This window comes from Hyaena hyaena, unplaced genomic scaffold, assembly GCF_003009895.1.
Source record: "Hyaena hyaena isolate Hyena2069 unplaced genomic scaffold, ASM300989v1 scaffold_864, whole genome shotgun sequence".
Taxonomy (NCBI): Eukaryota; Metazoa; Chordata; class Mammalia; order Carnivora; family Hyaenidae; genus Hyaena; species Hyaena hyaena.
This window is the reverse complement of record NW_024081497.1, coordinates 306,117-326,748: the sequence shown is the minus strand read 5'-3', so window position 1 is coordinate 326,748 and position 20,632 is coordinate 306,117. Positions and strand designations below refer to the sequence as shown.

At 35.1% G+C, this 20,632-nt stretch overlaps 1 protein-coding gene across 4 annotated transcripts in view; it reads right to left on the bottom strand.

Annotated features, from left to right (window-relative positions):
* Window positions 1-269: 269 nt before the first annotated feature.
* CDH9 (cadherin 9) overlaps window positions 270-20,632 on the bottom strand; it is a 95,452-nt gene continuing 75,089 nt past the window's right edge. For 2 of the 4 annotated variants that reach the window (XM_039220140.1, XM_039220143.1), the window contains 5 exons: window positions 15,224-15,360; window positions 14,655-14,776; window positions 10,262-10,379; window positions 9,907-10,158; window positions 270-1,061 (listed from right to left, as the gene is read on the bottom strand). In XM_039220140.1, coding sequence (XP_039076071.1) covers window positions 574-1,061; window positions 9,907-10,158; window positions 10,262-10,379; window positions 14,655-14,776; window positions 15,224-15,360 — 1,117 coding nt within the window. In that variant the 3' untranslated portion in view covers window positions 270-573. Of the gene's footprint in view, window positions 1,062-2,165; window positions 2,175-6,422; window positions 6,452-9,906; window positions 10,159-10,261; window positions 10,380-14,654; window positions 14,777-15,187; window positions 15,361-20,632 lie in introns of all 4 variants that reach the window. The other 2 variants (XM_039220142.1, XM_039220139.1) reach the window with 2 other exon arrangements.

The window sequence follows — 20,632 nt, the reverse complement described above, 5'->3', positions numbered from 1 at the left end:
TCAGAACTGCTTCTAGGAAGTAAATAAAATGATATTTATTTTTATAAATACTAGTTTATTTCATAAAAATACAAAAATATAAATATACATTTATAAAAATATGAATGAATTAACACAAAGACATTCTTCAACTAAATAAATATGGCAGTAATAGTCATTCCTATTTCTTTAGGGATATATTTTCATATTAATTTACAAAGCAGTTCCACAATGTTTAATAGTAAAGGTGACTATAAGTCAGTTAAGAAAACATTTATAAAGTCTTTATATTTAAGGAAAGGCACAAAAAGCCTTTTATGTAATTGTTATTGATTATTGATGTGATATACTTTCCTTCAGAGATTGTTAGGCAAAGAGAGTGAACTGGTTATTATTACTTTTTGTTAAAATCTATATCATTCATATTCATTCACAGAAACTTACTGATTAAGCAAACCCTTACTAAGACAACACCTACGTATTGTTTGTAATTTCGATTTTTAAAAAATTTCCTCCAAGGAAGAGAATGCAGGCCACTCAATCTAGTAACAAGAAGCGTACTTCCACTAACATGGATCAAGTCATACAATACTCTTAATCTCGGTCACTGTCATCACCCCCATACATATCAGCAAGCTTTTTAAAACGAGGTCCCCAGTCGCTGAGGTAATCATAATCTTGGTTACAATCTGCTGTGAGGGACTCCAAAGAACTGAGTGAATCGGCTATGGAATCATTCCCTTCATAGGCGTATGTTGCCAGTGAATCATAAGGTGGTGCACTTGGGTCTGAGTCATTTTCTTTCATTCTTCGATGGATAAAATCTTGTACATCAATATTTTCCCACAGAGGCACAGTCCTCCTTATCTGAAAAATAGTTTCGGGCATTACATCCCTTCTAAGTTTACTGTCTTCTCTTGCTTCTGGATTCCTTAATGTGCCGATATCAAAAGCTTGGGTATCTTCTTCCCCACCGCCTTCATCGTTGTAGGTCACAATGTTGTCACGGACATCGTCTTTTGAAATTATAAGAGGTTCCTTTTTTCTCTGCCTCTTCAGTGCAGCAAACAGCACAACTAAGACTATTACAATAACAACAACACAGCAACAACAAAGAGAAAATAATGAGATTCCATGATTCAGGTTTAAATTAAACATAGCACATTTTGGAAAGGGAAGTTTGTGAGGTATGGGAGATGCTAAGATTCGTTTGGATAAAGACTATCTTACACAAATACACAGTGCATTGGGCCAATGACTAAATGTCCTGTATTGATAAAAGAACAGATATTACAGTCCATTTATTTACTTTCAAGAGTCACTCTCCTGTAGAGCTCTGGCATTGAAAAATCCTTATTCAGTTATGGCTATTTAGCCAACTGTTAATTATGTGATACCTCATTCCTCCCCACAGCATACTTGCTTAAAAACACTAAAATTCTAAAGCTACATTCATTATTATCCCAAGATAAATTGAGCTACAATTTAATACTCTCTTAATAACTCAAGAGAATATATGCAAAGCATTATCCATATATGCATATATGTGCAATACATATGTGATATATTATACACACATATATATGTGTGTATATATATACCTAAATATCTATGTGCTGCATATCTAATCTCTTCTAAAAACTCATATTTAAATTCCTTTATGGACCTGGTTTTGAAAGCATGCTTAAAATCTGAGCTATAACTCTATAAGCTACGATATAGAATTCAACTTCTTACTTATCTTTAACCTGTGCTCATCTTATAAGACAGTTCAGACTAAGTATCATGTTATTGAGGATTTTCTTGACTTATACAGGTACATTGGGACCTTCTGGCTAAACTGTTAATTATAACCGCTCTAATTGCTGTTTTGTTTGTATTATTTATATACTTGTGTTATTAAATTAATTGTGAACTCCCCCACATAAAATATACTATTATATTTTTTGTTAATTACTAAAATTTAACAAATGCATATATGCAACAATGAATGTAGGTATGCAACATAAATGCATTTTACAATTTATAAATACATTTTAAAATAAGAAAAAATAGATCATTTCCATTGAAAATGGACCAAGTCCCTAATTTTGTATATAAGAAAAATTAAGAATGAAATAAAGATAATCTTTCCCAATACACACTTACACATTGCATGGGAGAAATAAAAAACAGCTTTTTCTTACTATAGGCAGCTAAATGTTTTGTTAAAACTATTTAGGTTTTATTAAAAAACAAGAAAATATTGGCTCAAAGATCTATCATTTCTTTTCTTGATCTTTGTGTTGAAATGACACAAAGCAAACTCATTTACACTGAAACCACACTTCACTGTGGCCCTTGAGTTCCCTGTAACTCCATTATAGCCTGCCCAACACTATTCTCATATCAGTCAACACACTATCCTTAGTTCCTAATAATTGGTAGAAAGAAAAAAAATTATTAGAAACATCTTCAGCTAACTTCCATATAATAGGCTGTGGGTGCTGAGCTATATTCAGAATCATCTTAGAGAAAATAAAAAAAGAAAACTATTCAAAAACAATGAGACCTATCTGTACTTTCTCCTATTAAAGGATGAACATAAATTAATTAACTCATTATAGATCTGAAATCTACCAATCTAGTGAATCATGATGTAGAAATAAATATTTTTTCTAAATTTAAAGTTGAAATAATTTATAAATTTTCTACTTCCCTCAAAATTTTTATAAATTCTAACTATAAAAGAACAACATAGTCAAATTATATTGAGGGTTCTTAGCTAATATAATATTTATTAACTCCCACAAGTAGATCTTGGCTCCTGTTCTGAGATTTTTTTTCCTCTGTTGGGTCAAAATTATCTGCTTCGTTTCCCTAGACTGAAGTTATTAGTCTGGGTTATGTGAATTGAATTCAGAAAGGTTAAGAAAAGGAATAGAAAAAAGCATGTTATTATTTTTATTAATCTATATCTAGAATTTAGTATTTCTATTATTAATGTCAGAATATTCAGGTACTATAATGATATAACAGTATGTGTGACTATTAAACTAATATAAATCATAGATATTTTATGTTGCATTTTCATTATGAAATCTCAAATGACATTAGACTTAACTAGAACAAGGCATATTTGACAATAATTAAGCATTTTTTGGCTTTTGTTTCTTATTTAATTTGGATAAACATATTACTTTTTGTCACATACCCTGTTCTTATTAATTTATTATTCTAAATAGTTCCCATAAACTTCATCTGATTCCCAAGGTGTCTAAGGAACCAGAATAGTTAAAACGTCCTGCATCAGGTTTGAATCCTGGACGTTGCTTTGTAACGAAGACAAACTCTAAGAACTTTATTTCTTGAAACTGTAAAAGGTAGGTCTAAGATGTTATTGTCCATACTAGATCACTTTCCTGTCAAGAGCAGACTCTTCTAACTGTAGAAATTCAATAACTGTGTGCAAACAAAAGATGTGGCAAGGATGTAGAGAAAGAGGAGCCCTCTTGCACTGTTGGTGGGAATGCAAACTGGTGCAGCCAGTCTGGAAAACAATACAGAGGTTTCTCAAAAAGTTAAAAATAGAACTACCCTATGATTCCACAGTTACACTGCTAGGCACTTACCCAAAGAATACACATATACTAAATAATTATTTACAATAGCCAAATTATGGAAACAGCCCAAGTGTCTATCCACAGATGAATGGATAAAGAAGAGGTATATATATACATATATGTATATATACATATACACAAACACAATGGATATTACTCAGACATAAAAACAAATGAACTCTCATGATTTGCAACAATGTGGTTAGTGATAAAGAGTATTATCCTAATTGAAATAAGTCAGCCAGAGAAGGACATATACCCTATGATTTCACTCATATGTAGAATGAGTACACAGGGGTGGAAACAGAGGCAAACCATAGCTATTAACTATAGAGAAGAAATTGAGCGTTACTGGAGGGGAACTGCATGGGGCGGGGGTTGGGTTAAATGGGTAATGGGGATTAAGGAGTGCACTTCTTGTGATGAGCACAGTGTTTTATGGAAGTGTTGATATTGTACACCTGAAATTAATATTACATTGTACATTAATTAAATGGAATTTAAACAAAAACTTTAAAAAAAGATGAAATCACAGCAAAAATATTTTAGGATCTTTGATAATGAAACCTTCTGAATCAGAACCAATTATAATTAAAATAATAGAAAATCACTCCATCTTTATGCAATCAGTGGGGCAGATGGAAAACAAGAAATGTATGCCTTCTATATTGTAGAGGGCAGAAAGGTGACCTACTTTTCAAAATAAAGAAACAGCCTTCTGGGACTTCTACTGAGAAAAAAATGTTGAACAATTTAGTGTCATAAGGATATAATGTCTAAGTTAATTGAGGGGGCGCTGTTGTTTCCTCACATATGCATGTGTGTCTTATCTTAATACAGACATTTATTTATTTTTTATTTTTTTAAATATTTTTATTTATTTCTAAGAGAGAGAGAGAGAGCGTGAGCATGGGAGGATCAGAGAGAGAGGGAGACACAGACTCTGAAATAGGCTCCAGGCTCTGAGCTGGCAGTCAGCACAGAGCCCGACGCGGGGCTTGAACCCACGAACCGCGAGATCATGACCTAAGCGAAAGTCGGATGCTTAACCGACTAAGCCACCCAGGCGCCCCCAGACATTTAAAAGTCAAATTTAAAATATGCATATTTCCATGTTGTCCTAAATTAGGGAAGTAGAGCTATGTGACCAAATAAAACAATGTAGTATCAGTAGCACTAAGCTAAAAGGTAAGCCCAAATTGATTCTTCATGGGGACACAAAAATATTTTACAAAAGAGCCAAACTTTCTAGCAGCAGTTCTGAGAGGTGGACTGGTGTTGGTGGTATGTATGGTCTAAGGCACCCTGAAAAAAAATGTCTCTAAATAGTTGGATCATTTTAGGTGAGACAAATGTTTTCCCCTCGCTTTTATCAATCCCCCACTGAAGTCGTGCAGGATATCTGGCCAGAGGGATTTTATCCAGATAGCTTGAAAAGATTTGCAGTGAAAAGGAGCCAGCACATATGAGCATTGGAACATGAATTTGGCTGGCTCTCATGTCCTGAGCATAAGCATTTTGGATGAATATTTGATGGAAAGAATTTTGGGGGGAATGTTTTACAGTGGAACAACTGTTTAATTGAATTAAATCGTTGTCCTGTTAGGGCATGCTCAAATCGAACATTTGCTATAGCAGGCATGACTTTATTTAGGAAACACTGCAGGACTAGGTATGACCACAATGCCATAGTGATATTTTTAAAAAATGAACTTACACCTTTAATATGCACCTATGTTCAACAAATTGTATCAAAAAAATGTTCACCTTATATCGACAACTTAAATGCGTTTGCCAACTCGGTGTCTAATATACATAACTTAGTATTTGTTAGCTATATTATTTGTAAAGGTACTCTTTGACTTTGAGACTAATAGTTTAGAAGGAGAATTCTGAAATAGACTAATCTATTGAATGCTAGTTAAAACATTTTCTAAATGTGTGAATTTGTATAAGTTATTTAGTCTTCCTTGAAAAGAACCAAAGTATTCATTTATAGAACGGATAGGAAACTTAAATCAGTTGTAAAATTAAATGTGCTGAGAAGAGTGACCAAGATTGGCTAGTACTAAACAGTATAAGACAAAATAGAGCCTGGCAGCAAAACGGCTCCTGCACTGGGGCCTGCATGGGAACCTGCAGCCCACTGAACCTGCTCTGGCCGCAAGAGGCAGGCTCCAGCCATGGTTCGTGTGCTCACTCAGAGTGCCTGCGCCCAGGTGGGATGGAAGAAGCTTGTCAGATGGTGACATCCTGAATAGGAAGGTGCACAGGATATAAAGAACTGTCTTCCAGCAGAGGGGGGCAAGATAGGAGAGAAGTAGGGAGCTCTGTACATTTTGCTCACCCCCATCTCTCAAACACAAATAGTCTGAAGCCTTAGGACACTGAACCACTGGGAGGAGTCTGGGAAGAAGAGACAGAGTCCACTAAGAAGACAACCTTTACTTTAATACTCCATTTACAGCAATGGTTAGATTAGCTAGACACAAAATCAGTAAAGACACAATGGACTTGAATGACACATTGGACCAGATGAATTTGACAGATATATTTAGCACTCTACATCCTGAGACCATGAAATTCACTTTCTTCTCAAGTGCACATAGCATATTCTCCAAGATAGATCACATACTGAGTCATAAAGCAGCCCTCAATAAATATAAAAGAATTGAGATAATACCATGCACACTTTCAGATCACAATACTATGAAACCTGAAATGAATCACAGGAAAAATTCTGGAAAACCTTCAAAAACATGGAGTTTAAAGAACAGCCTACTAAAGAACGAATGGGCCAATCAGACAATTAGAGAAGAAATTAAAAAAATATATGGAAACAAATGAAAATGAAAGTAAAACAATCGAAACTCTATGGGATGTGGCAAAAGCAGTCCTAAGAGGAAAGTGTGTTGCATTCTAGGCTTATTTCAAGAAATTAGAAAAAGCACAAATACAAATATAATGGAACACATAAAGGAGCTAGAAGGAGAGCAACAAGAGCACCCCAAACCCAGTAGGAGAAGAGAAATAGTAAGACTCAGGGCAGAAATAAACAATATAGAACCCCTCCCCCCCCACCCAAAAAAAAGGTGAACAGATCAATGAAACCAAGACTTGGTTTTTTGAAAAAGTAAATAAAATTGACAAACCTCTAGCCAGGCTTCTCAAAAAGAAAAGAGAGAGCAACCAAATAGACAAAATCATGAATGAAAATAGATTTATTACAACCAATCCTTCAGAAATACAAGCAATTATCAGGGAATACTATGAAAAATTATATGCCAGAAAACTGGACAACTTAAAAGAAATGGACAAATCCCTAAACACACATGCACTACCAAAATTCACAAGGGAAGAAATAGAAAATCTGAATAGATCCATAACTAGTGAAGAAATAGTTATCCAAAAACTCCCAACAAATAAAAGTCCTGGGCCTGATGGGTTTCCTGGGGAATTCTACCAGACATTTAAATCAGAGTTAGTACCCATTCTTCTCAATGTATTCCAAAAAATAGAAATGGAAGGAACACTTCCAGACTCATTCTAAGAAGCCAGCATCACTTTGATTCCCAGCCCAAACAGAGACCCAGCAAAAATAGAACAACAGGCCAATATCCTTGATGAATACAGATGCAAAAATTCTCAACAAGATACTTGCAAATCGAATGCAACAGCACATAAAAAGAATTATCCACCATGATCAAGTGGGATTCATTCCTGGGTTATGGGGCTTATTCAATATTTGCAAATCAATCAATGTGATACATCACATTAACAAAAGAAAAGATAAAAACTATATGATCCTGTTGATAGATGCAGAAAAAGCATTTGACAAAATACAGCATCCCTTCTTAATAAAGACTCTCGAGATAGTGGGGATAGAAGGAACTTACTTAAACATCATAAAAGCCATTTATGAGAAGTCGTCAGCTAACATCATCCTCAATGGGGAAAAACTGAAAGCTTTCCCCTTGAGATCAGGAACATGACAGAAATGTCCACTCTCACCATTGTTGTTTAAAATAGTGCTGGAAATCCTAGCATCAGCCATCAAACAACAAAAGGAAATAAAAGGTATCAGAATTGGCAAAGAAGAAGTGAAACTTTCATTTTTTGCAGACGACATGATACTCTACATAGAAAACCTGACAGACTTCACCAGAAGTCTACTAGAACTGATCCTTGAATTTAGCATAGTCACAGGGTACAAAATCAACATAGAGAAATCAGTTTCATTTTTATACATCAGTAATGAAGCAACAGAAAGAGAATTCAAGAAACTGATCCCATTCACAATTGCATAAAAAAAACCATAAAATACCTAGGAATAAGCCTATCCAAAGATATAAGAGATCTATATGATGAAAACTATAGAAAACTTATGAAGGAAATTGAAGAAGACACAATGAAATGGTGAAACATTCCATGCTCATGTATTAGAAGAAAAATATTGTTAACATGTCATTACTATCCAAAGCAATCTACACATTCAATGAAATCCCAATCAAAATTGCACCACCATTCTTTTCAAAGCTAGAACAAACCATCCTAAAATTTGTATGGAACCACAAAAGATCCCGAATAGCCAAAGTAATATTGAAGAAGAAAACCAAAACAGGAGGCATCACCATCTCAGACTTTAGCCTTTACTACAAAGCTGTCATCATCAAGACAGTATGGTATTGGCACAAAAACAAACACATAGACCAATGGAATAGAAGACTCAGAATTGTACCCACAAATTTATGGCCAAGTAATCTTTGACAAAGTGGGAAAGAGTATCCAATGTAAAAAAGACAGCCTCTTTAACAGATGGTGTTGGGAGAACTGGATAACAACATGCAGAAGAATGAAACTAGATCATTTTCTCACACTATACACAAAAATAAACTCAAAATGGATACAGGACCTGAATGTGAGACAGGAAACCATCAAAACCCTAGAGGAGAAAGCAGGAAACAACCTCCTTGATCTCAACAGCAGCAATTTCTTATTTGGCACATCGCCAAAGGCAAGGGAATCAAGAGCAAAAGTGAACTATTGGGACTTCATCAAGATAAAAAAACTTCTGCACGGCAAGGGTGACAATCAATAAAGCTAGTAGGTAACTGACAGAATGGTAAAAGAGATTTTCAATTGACATATCAGATAAAGGGCTAGTATCCAAAATCTATAAGGAACTCACCAAACTCCACACCCAAAAAACAAATAATCCAGTGAAGAAATGGACAGAAGACATGAACAGACACTTCCCCAAAGAGGACATCCAAATGGCCAACAGACACATGAAACGATGCTCAGCGTCCCTCATCATAAGGGAAATGCATATCAAAACCACACTGAGATACCACCTGACACCGGTCAGAGTGGCTAAAATGAACAAATCAGGAGATCGTAGATGCTGGTGAGGATGTGGAGAAACGGGCACCCTCCTACACTGTTGGTGGGAATGTAAACTGGTGCAGCCCCTCTGGAAAACAGTGGAGGTTCCTCACAAAGTTAACAATAGAACTCCCCTATGACCCAGCAATAGCACTGCTAGGAATTTACCCAAGGATACAGGAGTGCTGATGTATAGGGGCACATGTACCCCAATGTTCACAGCAGCACTCTCAACAATAGCCAAACATGGAAAGAGCCTAAGTGTCCATCATCGGACGAATGGATCAAGAAGATGTGGTTTATCTATACCATGGAATACTACATGGAAATGAGAAAGAATGAAATCTGGCCATGTGTAGCAACATGGATGGAAACTGAGGGTGTTATGCTGAACGAAATAAGTCAGGCAGAGAAAGACAGATACCATATGTTTGCACATATAGGTGGATTAGGAGAAACTTAATGGAGGACAATGGGGGAGGAGAAGGGGAAAAATAGTTGGGGAGAGGGAGTGAGGTAAACCATGAGAGACTCTTGAATGCTGAGAACAAACTGAGGGCTGATAGGGGTGGGCGAGAGGGGAAGAGGGATGATGGGCATGGAGGATGGCACTTGTTGGGAAGAGCAATGGATGTTATATGGAAACCCACTTGACAATACACTATGAAAGAGAAAAAAAAAAAAAGAAAGAGAAAATAGATATTCAAACGTGTGTGCATTCATGTATATAGCATTAGCTGTTATCTCTTTCTCACCTCTAGAAAGTTAGACCTAACCTCAGAGACTACTCAGTTTGTTTTTCTCATCGAAAGAACGATTTTAATAAAGAGTCAAAATTTTCAATATTTAGTCTAGGGAAGTGTGCTTTTCAATAGCCCCATTATTGAACAGCATGTGGGAGATTTATCTGGGATAGTGAGCATTCAGAGGCAGAGCTTACCAAGGAGTATGATGACGCAGAGAAGGATGGCAATCAGAGCCCCCGTGCTGAGGCCCGCTGACAGGACCAAGGCCTCTGCATTGCAAGACTGCATGTTCCCTTGATTGTCACAGGCACACACGTGGATAGTGAGTGTACCGGTGCTGCTTTGAATTGGATAATCATTGTCAAATATTAAAATCGGCAGTAGATAGGTGCTCATCTTGTTGCGGCTATACCCGTCTTTTCGAGTCATGATTCCTGCTGTATTATCTAAAAGAAAAAAGAAAAAAGAAAAAAGTGGGGAAATTTCAGATCAGTCTTTAATTTTTAGATCGTAAGGCCTCATAATTTTACTTTTAAAAATGTTGTATACCTTTATTATCTACAATGGTGAAGTTCGGATTGAGAGGAAATTCTGGCACTGGTTCAAAGAAAAATTTGTGGCCTCGGGGAGGATCATCTTTGTCCATGACACTGACAGTCTGAATCAGCTGAAACCAAGTCAATAAATTAAATACAGCACAATAGAAAGCAACTCGTGTTGTTTTTATAGGACATTTTAAATCAGTGTTTGGGTTTTAAATGTATCATTGACATCAAGGAAGCAAACATAGTCCATTTTCAGAAATTATGGCATAGCTTTTTATGGTTCTGTATAATATAACAATTAGTTAAGGATTAGAAAATGTCCATCAAGTATTACTGTGCAAGGTGTCTCTATGAATTATTGTCCGATTCCCAGCCACTGCAACATCCAACTTAAAGAATAATTTAATCATTCCATCATCTCCTCTTTTAATATTTTTAGAAAGTCCCAGCATGTTTTAATAATAATGTTATCAATCTGTTGCCTCCACTAAATGATGATTGTGTCAAAGGCAGAGAACATAACAGATGCATTTTTTAAAAAAAAACAAAAGTGCTTAGCACAGCCACTCCTACAGATCAAGGACACTATGAATATAGTTTTGGAACAATGAGCAGTATGCCACATAATACCAGAAAGCAAAAGATTTTAAAGCTATGGGGCACCATAGCTACAATCACGTTGCGTAGTTTATTCAAATTATTTACTTTTCTTTTAGTGGTATTTGCAAAGTTTAGAAAGATATACAAATAAATGCTTTGAAGGTTTCATAAAATTCAGTGTTGACATTGAGAAATTATGATACCTCTTAGACGTGCTCACTATAAGTCACAGGTGTGTCCTGGTGTGAAGATGAAGTGGCATATAACAGGTCAGAAAGAAAAATTCCATTGAACATTTTATAGTGGAAAAAGCACTAAGCTACACATCGGGGTGCTTTTTTTTTCCTAGTCCTGAGTCTGCCATCTGTGTGGCTTTAAATCATAACCATTTAATTTCTCTTACTTTCAAATTTCGTTTCCACAAAAACAAACAGTTGCTCTACTTCCAGGCCTAACAGTCCAACTTCTGTGACAAACAATTGTTGGAATTCCATAGTAGGTTGACATATCCATGGTGTTGGTTATTGTGAACCTTCTGTACTCATACTAACCTGACTAATCACAAGTCAGTGCTTTTTCCTCCTTTTTTAATATTAACTAGGGTTTCATTCAGTTTATTGACACAGTGGCTTGTAAAATTCACTTTTTTATACAGTTCTCTGAAAGTGCGCAATTAAGAGAAATTTAATGCACAGTTTCCCCTTAGAAGATTGGATCATGACTTAGAAAAAATACTTTTAAGACTTCAGTACTTTTTTTTAACCTCCTTTTCTATATTGGCAATGGTATATCCAGTATTTAGTAATATTTTAAATCCTAAACAATGTAGGTCTTCTGTGATATGGCTGAGTACTTGAAATGATTAGATGAGCCATTGTTTAACCATATTTTAAAGAGAATATACATCAATATAGCAATAGCTTAAAATATATTTTAACCTTGTTACTTTTAACAAGCAAATTGTTTTGTGAGTATAGAAACAATTACAGAAATTTTAATAGTAATAGTATAAATTAGAGACGCCTGGGTGGCTCAGTCGGTTTAGCGTCTGACTTCGGCTCAGGTCATAATCTCATGGTTTGTGGGTCTGAGCCCTGTGTCGGGCTCTGTGCTGACAGCTAGCTCAGAGCCTGGAGCCTGCTTCACATTCTTTGTCTCCCTCTCTCTCTGACCCTCCCCTGCTCACGCTGCCCCCCACCTCAGAAATAAATAAAACATTAAAAAATTTTTAAATAAATTAAAATACTTGTTAGTTAATATCAATTATACTTTATCAAATATTAATTTGTAATACATATCAATTACATGAATAAATAAAAGAAAATCATATTAATAGACAAATGAGTAAAGGATATCTATACATTATTGTCAATTGATTCTTTGTCTACAAAATATATGTCCAAATCCTAATTTTTAGTACCTGTGAATGTGGTCTTTTGGAAACAGGCTCTTTGTAGATGCAGTCAAGTTAAGATATAGCCATAGTGGTTTAGTGTGGATCCTAATCCAATGAGACTCCATGAGAAGAGGGAAATATGGATACAGATAGAAAAAGAATGTGATGGGACAGTGTGCACAGAGATTGGAGTAATTCTTATAAACCAAGGAATGCCAATGATTTCTGATATTTACAGAGGCAAGGAAATGGCAAGAAAGAGTCTACTCCTAGAGTTGATAGAGAGGGAATGGACTGCTGACACATTGATTCCAGACTTTAGTCTCCAGTCTGTGTGAGAGAACATTTTTGTTGTTTCAAGCTTTCTAGTTTGTTGTAATGTCTCATGGTAGCCTTAGGAAACTAATATAGCTGTGAAGATTATTTTAATATGGCCACATAATTATGAAAAAATGTACAGCCCAAATAATTTTGGTAGAATCCATGTTAAAATTATTATGAGATGTTATTAATTGGTAGACATTTAAAAGTCTAGTATTGCCCAATAAATAGGCAGTCATCTACTAGGTATATGATACATTTGGGCACCTACTTAGAGGCACTGATGAACATTTACATATCTAATTTAATTATTCCTACTTTGAAGGTTGTATTAAAGGAAAAAAATACCAGGTAGTTAATAAATATAAATGTGCTATAATGCTCATTATAGTGCTATCTACGGAGTAAAATTTTGTTGGTAAACCAAATTTCCATTTTAAGTGGGTAATTGAATAAACAAATGAATATATAGTTATGCTGTAAAAATTCAGCCTCATATTAAAAATAATCATTTGCTAAACTTTGAATATGTCCATCACATGTTGCAAAGTGAAAAAAGAAAAACAATTTTTAATCCAAATAACTATGTAATGATTCTTTTTTGGCAAATAAGAAAAGAATAATATCCCAATTCTATTTTTGTGTATCCAAGTAGAGTATGATACATATCTCTGTCTTAGTCTACTTGCTTAGGCTGCCATCAAAATTACTGCAGCCAGGAAGGCTTCAATAGCAGAAATTTATTTTTCTCAGAGTTCTGGAGACTGGAAGTCTGAGATCAAGGTGCCAGCATGGTGGGCTTCTGTGAAAGCTTTCTTTCTGGCTTGCAGACAGCTTCATTCTTGCTGCATCCTTACACTGCCTTCCCTCTAAGTGTGTGCATGAAAAGAGAGATAGGGGAAGAGTGATCTCTCAGTTGTCTCTTCTTTAAAGGACACTAATCTTTACAGATCATAGCCCCAACCTTATGATCTCATTTAATTTTAATTGCTTCTTTAGAAGCTCCGTCTCCATACAGGGGGTTAGGACAATCTCTTTTAGAATAAAAGGAAGACTGTACTTCACTTTTATTTTCTGTATTAAAAAAAAAAAAAGAAACATGATGGAGGGGAGCCTGGGTGTCTCGGTCAGTTGGGCGACTGACTTTGGCTCAGGTCATGGTCTCACAGCTTGTGAGTTCAAGCCCCATATCAGGCTCTGTGCTGACAGCTCAGAGCCTGGAGCCTGCTTCAGATTCTGTGTCTCCCTCTCTCTCTGCCCCTCCCCCACTCACACTCTATCTCTCTCTCCTAAAAATAAATAAACATTAAAAAGATAAATAAAATTTAAAAAATGATTGAATATGTGATTTTTAACATCTATCTTTTCATTAAAAATAACTTAATAACTAGTTAATATTTCCATCAGTGAAATTTGTGCAGTCACTATCATTTGTGAAATACTATATTAGTGTCAAAAATGAACATATTCTGCATGTGCTTAAAGTTACTTTAGAGATATTACATATATTAGTGGACTTTGCAAGAGGACTTTGTAACTCTTGTACAAACCATTTATTTTTATCTCAAGATTAAAGTTGAAATATCACACAGTATAACTTATCAAACCAAAATGTCCTGCCTGAGAGATTAAAAGAGGAAAATATAATCAACAAGATAATTATTATAATTCTGTTTATACTAACACAGAACAATTTAATTTTCATACTTTGTGTGCTATTTAATAATGTATTTACATTCTATTCTTGAATATTACTCAGTTTCATCATAATTATGAATCTGGGTAGAAACTTTTCATCATAGATAGATTGATCGATTGATCTATATGTATAGATATTAATTATATACCAGTATGTAAATTAAAGCATTTATTACAACTTTTTCTTTTATATCATAGGTTCCATAATAGAAACAGTTTCAAAAGTCATCTTTTTAGATCATTGTGAGTGTTTTGGGAAGGGGAGATAAACAGGTGATAAAGACTAATGACAATAGTTTCCATGAAAAAAATTGTGCAAGTGAATTAATATAATGCTATCTGCCTTTGTAAAGAGGAAAAAAAATATAATGATAATATTTACCTGCCCAGGTTTTGCATTTTCACAAACAAATGTTTCATAGTACATGGCAAATTCCGGAGCATGGTCATTTATATCTAGAATTCTGATGAAGACAGGGATGTGGCTACTTTGTTTTGAGTTATCTGCAAGGAGAACATGTGTAAGACTTCATTCTCATTTACAGAGAAGTGGTGATACTGCTCACCCCATTTGTAACTTAGCAACAGATCATTTCTGTGGTATTCACTTTCTCAATTGGATTGCTGATGAATATCTCAGCTTTCCTACATGGCCCAGATGGAAAGCATGATTAAAAAGAGGAGAATATGATTGAGAATGAAGTATTATTTGTAAGATGTAATTTTCTTTGACTGCTTATTTTTATGAGGTTAGATTGTATTTCTATCCTATAGTAACCTATAAAAGAAAATTAAATTTAAAGAGTGGATATTTGATAATCATTAAAATAATATAAATATCCAACACACGCTCATGCTGCTAACGATAAAATTATTTCACTCGAGATAGAGTCTACATAATGGCTGTTGTTTTACCACTTTGGTGTTCAGGTGGATGTATTTCCCACTCACTTATTTCTGTGGCTGTAATGGTGATGTTGTGCCAAGGAGAGGATTCCCGGTCCAGGGGCTTCAAAGTGAAAATAGAGCCATTTTCAGAGTGAATACTAAAAATCCGGTCCATATCAGTATGCCGATCAATGGAGTATCTGGCAAAAAAGAGATTCATTAATCTAGGAATTAAAAAAAAAAAAATTATTAGTTCACCTACAGTTTCTTTTCTTTTTTAACAAATTTTTAATGTTTTATTTATTTCTAGGAGAGAGAGAGAGAGACAACGTGAGCAGGGGAGGGTCAGAGAGAGAAGGAGTCACAGACTGAAACAGGCTCCAGGCTCTGAGCTGGCACTCAGCACACAGCCCGACGCGGGGCTCGAACCCACGAACCGCGAGTCGGACGCTTAACCGACTAAGCCACCCAGGAGCCCCTTTCACCTACTGTTTCTTAAAAGTTATAGGCAATTCAAACAATGTTCTGATAAAGTCATGATAGTAAAATGCTGATAACTTTCTTGACTTTTTATTTAATATAATTGTCATTTAGCAGATTTTATATATTTGGCCTTTTCCATCATTACTATTCTATGATTGTATGATTTTAGAGTTATTATTTATACTCAGGAATCCTTGTTGCAGCCTTTGAGTGAGTTTTAATTGTCACTTGATTTACTTATCCTATCATAGACCAATTGAAGTGCTTGAGACATATTAAGTAGTCATATTAAATTTGATAGTCAGTTGCATTAGATAAATTGAAATTATGTTGAAAAGAAACATAAGAACTTGTCCACAGAGTCCTTATGGCTCTAAATGAATAGAGAGGCTGTTGTAAAATACTTTGCTATTGAATGGCTCTCTATTCAAGGAACATATCAGCTGAATCAGAGGTCATTCTCCAATCTATTCCTCTGACCTATTCCAGATAAAAATGAAATGACATATTACACAGAATTCTATGACTTTTTTTTTCATCAGAGTTGGATATGGACACTCTATGATTGGCAAATAATGCCTCCTGATGTCCCCAAAGAATGCCTACCTCTTAATCTCTGAAACCTATGGAAATGTTACTTTACACGGTAAAAGTAACTTTGCAAATGTGATTAAGATTAAAGTCACTGAGAAGGAAGATTATTCTTAATTATCTAGATAGGCCTAAACTAATCATGCAAACTTTAATGTGGAAGAAGAAGGCAGAGATGTGCTCTAGAGCAATGAGATAGGAGGGGAAAAATGAGATTTAAAGTATGAGAAGGACTTGACCTCTTGTTGCTGGATTTGAAGATGGCAGAAAGGGGCCACATGCCGAAGGATGCAGGCAACTTCTAGAAACTCAGAATGAACCTTCAACTGACAGCCAGCAAAAAAATAAGAATTTTAGTCTTACAACTGCAAGGAACTGAAATCTGCTAATAACCTGAAGAAGCAAGGAAATTTCTCTCCTACCATCTCTAGACAGAAATATGGCCCTGTCCATGGTAACATCTTTAGCCCAGTGAGATTCATCCCAGATCTCTGACCCATAAAACTGAAAGATAATAAATTTGAGTTACTTTAGGCACTAAGTTTATGGTAATTTGTTATGACAGCAATGAAAGGCTGTAATGTAATCACAAGAAAGATCTTGTAAAAGCCTAGCTTATAATAAAATACCTTACTTAGGTCAGGCCATGTTAGGGTGTATTAACGCTTTACATCTCTTTGAGATTTCTGCTGCTGAGTATCTAATTAAGCCATATAGGAACATAAGAGTTTCTCAAACGTTAATGTTCATTTGAATTACATTGGGATCTTTTTATTTATTATTAATATTAAACGTTGGTTTTAATGTTTAATCATTTTTGAGGAACAGAGTGGCAGAGTGCAAGTGGGGGAGGGGCAGAGAAAGAGAGAGACAAAGAATCCGAAGCATGTTCCAGGATCTAAGCTGTCAGCACAGAGCCCAGTGCCAGGCTTGAGCCCATGAACCAAGAGATCATGACCTGAGCTGAAAGTCAGATGCTTAACCAACTGAGCCACCCAGGTGCCCCTACATTGGGATCTTTTAATTTTTTTTTTTTTATGTTTTATTTATTTCTAGGAGAGAGAGAGACAGCGTGAGCAGGGGAGGGTCAGAGAGAGAGGGAGTCACAGACCGAAAGAGGCTCCAGGCTCTGAGCTGGCAGTCAGCACAAAGCCCGACGGGGGGCTCGAACCCACAACCGCGATATCATGACCTAAGTGAAAGTCGGACGCTTAACCGACTAAGCCACCCAGGTGCCCCTACATTGGGATCTTTTAAAAAACAGATTCTGATTCAGTAGGTCAGCTGGGATTTTGTGTTTCTAACAAACATCTTAGGTGAATCCCGTGTTATAAGACAAGGCTATGGACAAGGCTTCAGATAGTAAAGCTATATACTATGGAATAACTGTTTAGAATAAAGATGGAAAAAAGAAGAATATGGCAGACAACAAACTAATCAGCTTCTGGTATAGTTCTCATTTTTCTAGATATCTTATTAAAGCCTCTTAGCAAATGAACTCCTTTTTGATCTGGTGAATTATGAAGTTACAACTCCCATTATGAATCTGTAATATTCACTATCAGGCATTGACTTTCATAAACATAAGTAATAGATATTGAGCAGTAATGTTCTTTTTGTTTCCTTCCAAGATGTTATTTAAATTCAAATTAGTTAGCATATCGTGTAATATTGGTTTCAGGAGTAGAATTTAGTGATTCACCAATTACATATAACACCCAGTGCTCATCCCAACAAGTGCCCTCCTTAATGTTCATCACCTATCTAGCCCTTCCCCCAGCCATCTCCCCTCCAGCAACCCCCAGTTTGTTCTCTATAGTTAAGTATTAAGAGTCTCTTGTGGTTTACCGCCCACACTTTCTTATTGTTCTAAACACTGTGAAACTTTGTAATTTTTAAAAGTATTTGATGAAAACACATTTAGCTAATTTCTGTATTTTTTTGTTTGTTAGCTTTGGTAGTTTTAGTAAAGAGCCCATGACTTAGTCTATCGCTATAAGACCTATATCAAACTTAAGAGATACTTTAGTAAACTCAGACTTCCAAAATAATTGTTGTAATTTAACACCATGGGCCTTGCTATTTTATGCTAAATTTTATAAAATGACTGTCTCAACTGACAGATATTATTTCAAAGTGAGTATTTGAGCATGTGGAAAAAATATATATCTTGGATTTCATCTCAAAGGTAGAATAGCTAAAACTTTGCATAGTTGGTTTTAGATTCCTTTCTATACCTTAGTCTCAAAATATAAAACCAATACAGTCACTTTCTTGTCCTTTGGAAGAGTTGTGCAATGAGCAATAAAGCTACATGGAAGTGGTAGTATCTTCTCACTTTTTCAATAATCATAATTACATATTTTCTACATGATGTTATGAAAAGAGATTTTTAAAAAAACCTTATATAATATATGGTCACTGCCTAAGAGTGGTGATACTTTTGATGTGGGAACTCCTAAAGAGATCACTAGAACCAAGATGTAAAAAAATCAATATATAAAATACATAATGCTCTATATATAATATCTCCTAGGAACAAAAGTTCTATCAGATTTTAACTAACAATTCATTGTCGGATAAGGATCTGAGATGGCTCTTATTTTTCAAATAACTATTAATGTACTAAAATTGAGGACAGCAGTCATATTAAAGTTTTTTAAATCTCTATTGCTTTAATGCATGATGAAATGAAAAAAACGAAATACAGTGTTTCCTAAGGTCAATTGTTTTCTAGAGGTCAAGACTCCTATAATTTAGTTCCTAATGTGGGCTAGGAAAGTCACTAGAACATTTTTTAAAATGCTCTATTTTACTTAAATTGTTACACCAAATTCTGCTCATGAATAAAACAAACCTAAAATGAACACAAAGAAAGCACAGTAAAAGAACATAACTCAACCACATCTATGTTTTGAATGGGATTCAATGTATAATATTTGCCTGGATATATATATTTTTTTCATTGTTGGAAAAGTCAATAGCAACCATTATCTGCTTATGGCTAAACAGACATTGGATTTTTTCCTACTGTATGAATTGCAGATCAAAATAAAAAAAATTCTTTATGTTCATGGTTACTTGCCCTAGAGATTGGCATGGGGGTTTCTATGATTGAGGAATAGCTAACAATTCTAACCTTATGTGAGTCCAGCTTTGACACAATTGGAACTTATGTGGGATCAAAATAGGTCTGAGTTTCTGACTGTCCTATTCTTGGATTCAGTCCTGAAAGGCACTACTTTTCAAGTTGGGAATTCACTTTGACAATGAGAAGTATCTTGCTTTAACATGAATACTGCAAACTTCCTGGTCTGCATTTGCCCTAGTGCAAATGATGTCTCACAATGTGTCAAAGCCCAGAGATATTTTTGTTTTATTCAGCAATCAATATTCTATTTTCAACAGGGAATGGGGCATTCTTATTTACCTATTAATAATAAATACAGTGGATTACCACAGATGACCAGAAAGAGCCTAATAAACACTTAACAGGACAAAGCTATCTTTATGTTCCAGCGGATGGTCTATTAAAACAACACTATTTTATTGATCTCGTTACATTTAAGTTTGAGCAATATGTGTTTTTTTTTAAAGACCACTGGTATAATTTTTTAACTAAACACCTTCTGAAAAAACAGGATGTGCAGAAACAGCAAATAAATAAAAAGGAGCACAAGGGAACTGAGGTGTGGAAGCTGAACTCTGGTTTTACTTTGTTTCCTTTTCATTTTTAATGTTCTCCCATTAAGAATCTAACCCATATCAGATCCCTGCTTTCATCTACCACAATAAAACATGTAAAGTAAATTACAAATACCGGAACAAATCAGTACTATGCAAGATAGTATTTCCCTTCCTTTCCTAAATTCCAGGTACATCTTCCCCTAAGTCAATATAATTAACTTACAAGTTTGTTCTTCTTTCCATCCACTGCTTCCAGAAATGTGTTTTCTATCTATGACCTATAAAAATTTAATTGTCCTTCAAAATGAGAATGTGGTTATACAATGCTTGAGTGAATAGTTCAAATCTTTTTTATTCCCAATATTAGTGGCATTATTTTTATTTTTAAATGTTTTAGTGTTTTTATTTATCTTTGAGAGACAGAGAGAGACATAATACAAATGGGGAAGGGCAGAGAGAGAAGGAAACAAAGAATCTGAAGCAGGCTCCAGGCTCTCATCTGTCAGCACAGAGACTGACATGGGATTCAAACTCAAGAACCATGAGATCGTGACCTAAGCCTAAGTTGGACACCTAACAGACTGATCCACCCAGGCACCCCGGCATTATTTTTAAATAATCATAACCTTTAAATAAATAATAATTATTATCTTACTCATCTTACTGTATAATAAAACCAGACAACTGTTAGGGAAACACTGTTCACACACA